At 35.7% G+C, this 11,231-nt stretch overlaps 1 protein-coding gene across 9 annotated transcripts in view; it reads right to left on the bottom strand.

The window, feature by feature from the left end:
• Window positions 1–2,459: 2,459 nt before the first annotated feature.
• DYNC1I2 (dynein cytoplasmic 1 intermediate chain 2) overlaps window positions 2,460–11,231 on the bottom strand; it is a 46,229-nt gene continuing 37,457 nt past the window's right edge. For 5 of the 9 annotated variants that reach the window (XM_031678352.2, XM_006213953.4, XM_006213954.4 and 2 more), the window contains 3 exons: window positions 6,590–6,730; window positions 4,653–4,778; window positions 2,460–3,098 (listed from right to left, as the gene is read on the bottom strand). In XM_031678352.2, coding sequence (XP_031534212.2) covers window positions 2,985–3,098; window positions 4,653–4,778; window positions 6,590–6,730 — 381 coding nt within the window. In that variant the 3' untranslated portion in view covers window positions 2,460–2,984. The remainder of the gene's footprint in view (window positions 3,099–4,652; window positions 4,779–6,589; window positions 6,731–11,231) is intronic. The other 4 variants (XM_072961153.1, XM_006213955.4, XM_031678351.2 and 1 more) reach the window with 2 other exon arrangements.

The raw sequence follows: 11,231 nt of genomic DNA, 5'->3' as shown, positions 1-11,231 counted from the left end.
GATTCAGGCATATCACCACCACCACCTTGGGAGCTATGTCCTGTTTGAAACAACTTGGTTCTCACAGCCACTGAGCAGCTGGGGCTGTAAAAGGAGTTCCATTCTCTCCAATATAATTAACCCGTACCACTTTCTTCTAATTATAAAATATCACAATGCCAATGTTGAAATACTGGGGTTGTGGGAAAGACATTTAAAAAGCATTGCCCAACAGAATGAAAAGATGAAAAATTGTATCCCTCACACGAGATTTTCAGCCACTCATTTGAGCCCTTCCTTTTCATGTGGTTCAAGTGGCAGAGGTTACAGTCTGTAAGTACAGAACAGAATGAATGAACATTCTTACAGTACTGAAAAACTAGGATCATCCTCAACACTACTTTTCTTTAGTTCAACCCCTAAATTTTAAGTTATCCACTCCTTCAATACGCAGTAGCTCAGCATTGTTGCAACAACATTTTATATCTAGAGATTTTCTAAACTTTGTAGTGAACTAGATCTCTAAACAGAAGGGTAGCTTCTATCAGAATTTTATTTTTTTGGTTCAAATGATACCAAAAAATGATTATTTCTGAGATTTACCGCAAGGTACTATCTGTAAAACTGAGTATTCTTCTTGAACACAACCAAGTATAACCAATAATCTTTAACTTCTCATTCAAAAAGAGAATAACCAAACAATAAACAAAATAAGAAATTAGCCAGAAAGCTATGGCTTGTTTCTCACTCAGAAAAAAGTGCATATATATATACATATATACGTGTATATATAATATATATATAATAAAATAATAATAATAATATATATAAATATATACACACGTATATATGTGTGTGTGTATGTATATATAAAACTGGTAACAAGGTATAATTTCCATAAGTGGATTTTTTTTTATTTATAGGTTTTCATCTCTAAAGGAATGAAGAGCTGTGCTACACGTTTCTAGTCAGCTTAATCTGTCAGAAGACTTCCTATCAATATGGACAGCCTCAGTACTTTCTCTTTTGCTGTTGTACAGTCAACTTTAAAAGGCAGTTCCTCATATTAAATACATGTGTTCCTAAAAACGTAGACTCAAGTTAAATGGGCAAAGGTCTAGACTGCATTTTGGAGGAAAGTTATTCTCAAAAAGCAAAAACTGGTGATTGAGTATTTTACAAATACTTATCAATTTTATTCACACTCGGGTACATCAGCTTGAGTCCAGTGAGCATTTGAATTTGCCACATCTTTTGATTTCTAACCTTAATCAGAATTGTTATCCCCTTTTCTAGTCATTTTTACAAATGGAGGGCAAGAATATATTTTAGTGATTACATGAGTTGTTCTATACTAAGATAGTGTGACCCTGCTGAAATTGAATTTTTGACTTACAGACATTGCTAACATGAGCTAACTTGAGATATTTGCCTGCTGATATAAAAAAATTTTTTATCTTTGGTATATAATAGGCAATTATGGGGTGTTAATTTATGAAAACTGAATATATAAAAATGAAGAATTGCTTGAAGTGACCACAATGAATTTTAGAGCTAGAAGGAAATTTATAAATCATCTAATGCAAACTTAATTCCTAGAAAAAAAGACAGACAGATGGGAAGACTTGGTTGGCTAAAATCACAATTCTCATGAGTGCCAGAGCTGGAACTAGAGCTTGGATCTGATATTCCTGGTCAGTTACTCCTTGCACTACACAATACTCATAGCTAAGAAGTGTTATAACTTGGAAATTTATTTCCCAACAGATCTTTGTTAGGTTAAAAAAAATCAAACCAAACAAAAATGTTCAAAACCTAGTATCTATTCATTCTTCCAAGTTCATATTCTGTTGAATAAATGACAGTTAAACTCTAGAAGGACAAAAGGTCAGCATCAAGGAAATGGACAACGTAAGGCAGATAAAATGAATATCTGAGCATAATCCTTTCCTCTGGTCCTAAAATAGCTTGATTTCAACACAAATGCTTAGATATTTGCCACTTACCTTTCAGACTTGTACACAAGATTGTGGTAACAGATTTCAAGATGTGGAGTTGATTCAATGACAAAATTCATTTAAGCCCTTTCCTTCATGGCTACTGCAAGCATGAAATCAATTTCTCTCAAAGGCAGTTTCAGTCTCAGAGGGCTCACATACTAGTAATCTCACTCAGTGAAAATAATAGGCAGCTTTCTGTTTACTCTTTAAATGTATCTTAAATGGAAATAAAATAAGGGAGTAAAACAAAAGTTAACCTAGGAGAAATTTTTTTCACTGACAGATTATCCAAACATCAGTTCATAATACACTGGGAAATCTACAGTATACTGTATGGTATGGGGTATTTAAGGCACAAAGTTTTATGAGATTTGAGGTGGCTGCTTACAAAAGGAGCTTAAAGATATGAACAAACGACACTTTATAAAAGACAGGAAATTTTTAATTGCAAGGAGTAAATCAAAATGAAAATTTGAAAAGTTAAAGCATATTTGTTTTTATTTATGGATAGTTACCACATGAATTATAGAGAAAAAAGAATGTCAGAATAGAACTGGATAGATGTATGCATGCTATGGCTAAGAATAAACAATGTTCCTACATATTATGGTTAGTGAGACCATTACCAGTATAACAGGGAATTGTGATTATTTAAAAATATGCAGAACTTATTTAATCTGTGCTCTTAGAAATAACTGTAAATAGTGTTACACGTTGAAAAGAATTCAAAAAGAATAATACTAAATATACACCAGTGTATAAGAATTCAGAAAAGGCTGCATTCTGGAAAGTCAATCAGCTGTATTAAAAATGACACAAATCCAAAACAAGATGCATGTTATATAAAAAGGGACACTGTAAGATTTGCTTGCAGCATTATATCCACACTTTAATCCCCGAAATTTCCTTTTAATTATCATTCAGACAGGAGCATGCAAATAGTCTTAGGATCTACTTAGTCATCCCCAAATCCACTAAGGCTACATTACATATTCTTTTCAGGAGCTAAGCAGGTATTCGGGTAGCTGCTTCCTCCTCTGCATCTGCTCGGTTTGCATTAATTTCTGCAAGTGTTCGGCCAAATCGTGCCCATTCATCATTTCGGGGGACAGCAATCTGCTGTTGAAGAAAAATACAATGTTTTATGTACACTGAAATAAAAGATCATCTTACCCACTATTATTCAGTTTGTTTTCAAATAGTTTTTTCATTAAAAAGTAATAATTGACCTGAATGGCCTTTCCATAATTACACAGACTATACCAATGATTTATAACATTTCCAAACAAAAGACAGTGTTTGTGAAGTGTATTGTGACAGCTTCAGAAATGACTTTGCTATTATCACTATCCATGCAAAAGAATGACAATGATGCTCTATAAGTATAACTCCTATGCAGCATCTCATGGATTTTGCTGATGGGCTGGAATTCCTTGCAATTTTTTACTTCTTGCACCATTCCTAGTACGAAATCGTTTTTGAAGCATGGGTTCATAAGAGCTGGTTTCTTTTAAATATTTATTTTTGTTTGGAATGTAAGACAACCTTTCTAGATATCTTCATTCCTTCATCAAAAGGTATACGACTTTACCACTTTAGTGATGTACCAACAGCAAAAGTGGAAAGGTGGCTTGTGATGTTTGTGCCTACAGCAGTCGATGATCAAACGTTTTTGACAACTGTCATAATATTGGCGGGATCTGACACTGCCATATTAGGGCACAAAGCATTCAGTATAGTAAATGGATGTGCCTGCTTCTACATCTACCACATGAGTTTAGACTAGATTGGGCTGTGATATCCAATACAGTAGCTACCAGACACGTGACTGTTTACATTTAAATTACTTAAAGTTAAATAAAATTAAGAATTCAGTTCTTCCGTTCTACTAGACGCAGTTTTAGTGTTCAACAGCCAAATGTGGCTAGCAGCTACCATACTGGACAGTACAGATACAGGGCGAGTCCATCTGTGCAGACGGTTCAATTGGCTGCTCTAAACGATTCAGTCTACTGCCCTCCAGATTCCATTGCTAGAGGCTGTGGGGTTTCCTGAGAGGACGGGGAACCATAAGGCACAGCAAAAGAAAGTGACCACAGTGCCGGCAAGGGCTAAAGTGGAAGAGATCACTCTTGGGCACTGTATATGGTCAACTCAAGCAGTAAAGATGAGAGAGCTGCAACTCAGCCTGCTGGGTTTAATCATAATGGTTCTGCAACAAGACTCAAGGAGTCAGGAGTCACATTTCACACAGTCATCAGATAACTCTCAAAAGATAATACTTTTGATTTCCACTACCTGGCCCAAACAAATCTACAAACGCAGAAAAATAAAATCTTAATGTCAATTCTGTAAAGCCCCGAAGTCCAACTGTAACTCTAAATTTCTTCTGCCTGTAGAATTTCTCATTTCCAGCCATGCATGCTTGAAGGTACTGCCCAACATACAATTATTACCCTCAAAATCTGTTGAATGGGGACACAGGACATCCAGTTAGAAAGAAAATTAATCTCAAGAGTTGCTTCTGTGGTGAAAATAAGTTTTATCTCTACAGTCATATGGTTTATACAATTCATAAACTTCAAAGACTAGTTTTAGCCACACAGATACTGTCGCTACAATGCCGTGAAAGCTAAACAGATGTGTCAAAATTATAGGCAGTGAGCCCCATACCTCTCCCACATCATATATAACAATCTGTCCTTCAGAATCACCCACGGCAATCTCTCTTCCAGAATGGGTCCATCTTACACGATTAAGAGCAGGATTACCCTCCACAGAAATGCTGGCAGTTGGTACCTAGAGTCATTTAAAATATAGGGCAGTGTTAAAAGTTTCATCAGGATTTCTATAAACATGTAAAACAGTAACTCTTTCTTCAATCTGGTTACTTTTTTAAAACAAAGATGAAGATAGATAAAGAGTTTTCCCAACTTTCTTCCTGTTCAGTGATACATTCTGAATGACACTGTAGTCAATCCTTGTAAGTGGTTTGGGAAAATAAGCCCTTATGTAAAGAAATTTTCACATGACTGGATACATCATTTTGAAAGATCTTCTCTTTAATAAAGGATCCCTTGTTGTTTTAACTTCTTTAAGAAGTCAAGCTGTTTGGAAACAGATGGCCAAAACCTCATTTAAAGAAACATCACAAAAGCCTTCATAAACAGATTATGGTTCAATTTTAGAGGACAGGAATTACTTTTGTAGCTTGCATCTCTGTCAGCTACAACCTGTGATTTGATCCACAGTTCCTAGAGACAGTTCATACTGAAGGTGCAGTATGGGTCTGTTCAAAACCCTTGTTCCCAGGAACTGTCTGGAGCATGGCAGGATGATGGCACCAGTACAATCACCTTGGAATCTGACTGTACATCTCCTATGCTGAGGGAAAAGAGGTTATTTGCCACATGCAGAGCAAACATTCAGTGTTTGACTCAGACTAGAATCACAATAACATTAAAAAAAATTTTTTTGAAATCTGATTAAAAATAATCCTTCTGACACCAGTCATCCCCAAATGATTTATTTAACCCTCCAGAATGCCAAAATTGTTGTAAGAGATAAAGTATAACTTGGATATATTCTTTGCATTAGTGATTACAGGAAAGATCCCAATTTAATTGTAGCACACATGTCTAACACAAAAATCCAAAATAGGAAAATAAAATTGGTATTACTCTAGGTAGTTAGAAATGTATAATCAACTCCAATCATCTAGCCAGGGCTTAATACCTTTTCCGAGCAGTTAGTGAATGCTCCTCCTTGAACTACTAAACGAGCATTAAAATTCTTACATTTCCAATATGTAACTTCTTTGTCCTGTATTTTCAACTATTTCACTTCAAGGGATTTTTGGACACTTGCCACTAGAAATATGAAGGGCTGTAGGAAAGAGTCGGTTTTGGGAGGAGGCACCAAGAAACTTTCTTACTATCACGTAGAAATTACTTTTTACTATCATGTAGAAATACAGAACTCTAACAACACTTTAAGCCTCTCTACGTTGGTAAAAATAAACATGATCAGAAATAAATAATATCTGCAGTGAAATTTCATTGCCAGTAAGTGATATTAGTATAGCAATCAGGAAATCTTTTGATAGTTTCTATATTCATTTTACAGTAACACTGTTTTCAATCTTTCATGGAACATGTCATCAGAATACATTTTCCTACATTCAAGTAAGGTGGCTAACACTAATCTTTATGGATGACATACAGGTTCTACAAGGCTAAGAGAGAATTCAGAAGTTCAGAATTAAGGTTAACATACATCCACAGTCTGAAACTACCTGCTTTCTAGCCTGTGAGTGAACAATATCCCAGTTGCCTTGTGAATGAGACTTTGCCAGGACACTAGGGACATGATAGTGCCTCTCAGAAGTAAAAGCAAATGCCCCAGTGCTCTTGGCAACATTATTTCTCCCTTCAGTTCTGCACAGCATGCTGTTTATTATTTAGGGTACAAAGCTTATTTGGTTTCTTTGTGATGAAGCTACAATCACAGAGCCCTTTTACATTCCTTGGGATAAAAGGAATTCCACAAATTATTCAATAAATCTCCAATTTTCTATTTTTCAGTGCAATTTTTGTTATCTTCCAGCTCACCTCTGTGTCATTATTGAGATTCCACAAATCCAGCCTCCCCATGCCGTCCACACAGGCGAACAGGGCTGGGTGGGTAGGTGACCACATAACATCATAAACATAGTCTGAATTATCCTCAAATGAGTACAAAGGCTTGTTATTCTGAAAGGGAAAAGTTGACTTTTAGCACAGTCAAAATATAATGTACATTTAACAGGTATGACAACATTTTATGATATTTAACTCAGCCTAGAACAAGTTCCTGTAATTTGTTTTACTACACAATTACCTGGAATTATGAACTAAGAACCAACAACTGGACTGCACTTTCTTTTTAACTTGTATTCACCAAACTGTTTTAAAAAGGAATAAAGTGTGCTTAAAAAACATTGATCAACGAGAGGATTCTGGGAAGATGAGAGCAATGGCAGTGTACTTTTGGAGTCTCCTCTAAACCTCCCCATAAACCCAGACAAAGCAATGGGGATAGCAAAACCAGAGATTCACAGACAACATCTATAACAAAACCAAGAGACAAAGCTGCAAACATAAGCAGGTGGAAAGAGACCTCTGACAACTGCCAACATCCACACAGTACATCTGTGTGGGAAGAAGGGTGGGAAGGCACAAAGGCTTCTAACAGCTGGAGAAGAGCCTCAAAGTCAACGGCAGACACTCACTGGACAGGGTGGGGGCCAGTGTGAGAACAGCAGCAGAGACTAGGACGGGGAGTTTAAGACAATTCCATTTATAAATAATTACAAGCAGACTCCAGTGTGATATTAGCCAGGTCTAATGGTGCAGTCTGAACCTGGTAAGCTCACAAAATTAACAAACCAAAACTCCCTTTCAAGATAAAGTCTCACTGAAAAGAAACTGCTGGGAGTAGAATCCAAGTTGTGGAATACAACACAATAGGGACAAAAGAAAGAGAGAAGATTCAAATAAAGGTGGTGGAGAGGAATAGAAAAGGTACCTCTCAGAAAGTACAAGACAGATAGATACATATTCACTTTGCAAAAAACATAGAAGAGAGAGCTTTAATCTAGACAATGACACTAGAAAAGCTATCTGCCCATTCCCCCTCTCCTAAAAGTAGAGAAAAACTCATTTCACTAGTAGACAATAAGCAACAAAAAGAACTGCAGTCCAATATCACACAAAGTTAGTATGTCAGATCTTTAATAACAATGTGATGACAAGGGAAAGAATACTCTTTTCAACAAATGATACTGGGACAACTGGATATACACATGCAAAAGGATGACGCTGGTCCCCTCCTTCCTCACACCATACATAGAAATTAACTCAAAATATATCTTAGATCTAAACTTAAGAGGTAAAACTATAAAACTAAGGAGAAAACATAGGAGAAATCTTTGTGACCCTGGATGTGGCGATAGTTTCTTATATGAGAAAACAGAAGCACAAATGGCGAAAAAATTTAGAAATAAAAAGTAAATAAATTGGGCTTTATCAAAATTGAGTATCTTTTGCTTCAAACACCCTCAAAAAAGTGAAAAGACAATCGACACAATGGGAGAACATGTCTGGAAATCACATCTCTGATAAGTGACTTGTATCTAGAACTTTTACAACACTTTAATAAAAAGGCAAATAACCCAATTAAAAATTAGGCAAAGGATTTGAACAGACATTTCTCCAAAGAAGATTTCCAAATACAAATAAGCACTTGAAAAGATTATCAACATCATTATCCATCAAGAGAATGCAGATCACAATGACAAGGAGATATTTTCACACCACCAGGAGGCTGTAATAGAAACTAAAAACTACTACATTTTAAAATGTACATTTTAAAAGTACATTTTAAAAGAGTGAAGTTTATGGTATATGAATTGTATCTCAATAATACTGTTATTTTAAAAAAGAAAGAAGAGATAAAGTGAATTTTTTAAAAAGTCACAGAAAAGATTAACAAAGATCTGTAATAGGCTCTAAACAAGAAGAGCAAAGCAATATTGTAGAAGAAACACAAAAGTAATAATTTAAGAGAACTCTCTTAAAATAAAAGACAGCTTGAAACTACATATTGAAGAGTATTCTATGTATCTAGGAAAATGGACCCTTTAAAAAAAATCATTTGAACACCTAGATTTTTTAAGAAGACCAATTCATGAGCAAAGCAAAGAAAATCAGATTTTCATCTGACTTTCTGGCAATGCCTTTTGCCAGAACACAACAGAGTAACATATTTAAGGTAATCAAAAAAAGGGCAAATTGTGGCTTTTATATACTGGCAAACTGACCTTCATAAACAGATGGACTTGTGAATACAGGAATAATGCACCGGCAACCATCTCCTGCGAAATCTACTGCAGAATGAGACTCAGACGACCAAAACAATCAGACATCAACGTAAGGACTAGGGGACACCGAGTGATTCATGAGGGGGTCAGCTTCTCTTTACAGAACTGTAAACAGTCTACAACTATAGCCAATAATATGAACAATTCCATAAGAATGCAAAATCCAGACTGTAAGAAACTAACAGGACAGCTGAGAAGATGAACAATCTACAACTACACTCAACAGTATAAATGACCCTCACAAACATAATGTTGAGCAAAACAGCCAGACATGAATAAGTACATATTATGTAATTCCATTTTTATAAAATGTGAAAAGTGTAATATGTAAATTAAGATTAAAACTTATATTAAAAATTATATTTACAATGAAAAAGAAGATTGCTAAATACCTCAGAAATCATTAGATAGAATATTTCATCTAATCAGTGGACTATGATGCAGCCAGAGAAAAAAGCAGGATGCATTATAACTGGGTAAAAGATTGTACTAAAAATAAAAACATAATAAATGGCAACATGTTCCCAAATTTTTAAATGTGATTAGAAACTTTTTGTGATTTTTTTTTCAAGTTTAATTTAAAAAACATAGTCATCCAAGAATTAACAATTTTCCCCCTCAAAGAGAAATAAAGCACACACACACACACACACCACCAAACACTGTTTTATAATATGTTAATTTTATATATGATACTGCAATCAAAATCTCAAGTGGATCATTTAAAGTACTTTTTAATAGTAATATTCTTTCTTAACTTGAAGAAAACTGCCTAAATGGCAGAGAGACCATGGTGAAGAGCTGAACAAGGGCATGGGAATTACAGGGCAACCAATAACTAGTTTTAAGGCTTTGGAAAAGCTGTCTCATCGTTCCAGGCCCCTATACCCTTATTTAGAAAACAAAGATTCTGTATCAGTGGTTCGGAATCTTGAGTATACACTGTAATCCCCCTAACTCTGGAGGGACTTAAAAAATTTTGTCTTGCCTAGGTCTACTTAGATATTCTGATTTAATCGGCCTGGGATGCCAGGTGAGCACTAAAAGTTTTGAAAATTGCCGAGATGATTCTCATGTGACCAAAACTGAGAACTGCTGAATTAGATGATGTCTAAAGGTCGCTGCAACTCTAGTTCTTACAAAAAAAAGGGTTTGTAAACATATCTGCCCAAAGAATGAATCAAAACAAAGGGCTTCTTTGAGTGATAGACAGCATTTGAATAATCAAAGGCAGCTTACCGCAGTACAGTGGTGAAAATAAACACAGTATGGTCAAAGGACAAAACTTTTTTACATACTTTTTCTGAGTTCTTTACAGTTATGTACTAGGTTGAACAGTGTCACCCATCCGTGCCCCACCCCCCGTCCCCAATGTCCATCCCAGATGTTAAATATAACAGTATTTGGGAAAGGGGGCTTTACAGATGTAATCAAATTAAGCTGAGGTTATATGCTGAGAGTAGGCCCTAAATCTAGCATAACTGTTGTCTTAAAATAAAAGAGAAAAATTTAGATGAGACAGAAATTGCCACGAGATGACAGGCAGAGACTGGACTGACACAGCTACAAGCCAAAAAGCACCAGGATTGCTGGCTACCACCAGAAGCTAGGAAAGAGGCACAGAAGAGAGGGACAGATTCTCCCTCAGGGCCTCCAAAAGTCACCAACCTTGCCAACATCTTGATCTCAGACTTCTAGCCTCCTGTGAGAGAATAAGTTTCCATTGTTTTAAGGCACCAAGTTTGTGGCACTTTGTTAGGGCAAACAGGAAACTAAGACAGTAATTCTGTATTTTTCTGGGGTAACTGAGAAGTTCTAGATTAATAATCAAAAGAGTCCCTTACAGTAAATACATGAACATAACAATAACTGGGAAATAAATATGTCCTCACTTGAATCAAAACAGAAATAAACAGATTCTCCTTAGAAAGAAATAATTCCAAGGTCAGAAATATCTTTCTATATAAGGTATTTATACCTTATACCTGACTGAAGATACTAACTTTTTGAGAAGGAATATGTGTCTATTAAAAGCAATGGAAATACAGAGCAGCAGTCTTACAAGAAAAATGAAGATAGTACCCAATTCAACAGTGCTTCAGGAAAAGAGCCTCAGCCAATGGATTCTGAGAATTACCACCCATGGTAAGGTTACCTCTGTGTGAGGATGAATGAATCAGGCTATCTTTGCTTGATGCCATTAAACATTCAAATTAGAAAACTTCTTTTGTTCCAATTCCTTGCTCACTAAGCAACCTTCTGATTATAATTTGGCTTCCCATGTGGATTGTCTACAGCGAAACAGTGAGTTGGTCAGGTCAGCATGAGTATCT

Source organism: Vicugna pacos, chromosome 5 (assembly GCF_048564905.1).
Source record: "Vicugna pacos chromosome 5, VicPac4, whole genome shotgun sequence".
Taxonomy (NCBI): domain Eukaryota; kingdom Metazoa; phylum Chordata; class Mammalia; order Artiodactyla; family Camelidae; genus Vicugna; species Vicugna pacos.
This window is presented reverse-complemented; position numbering and strand designations above follow the sequence as displayed.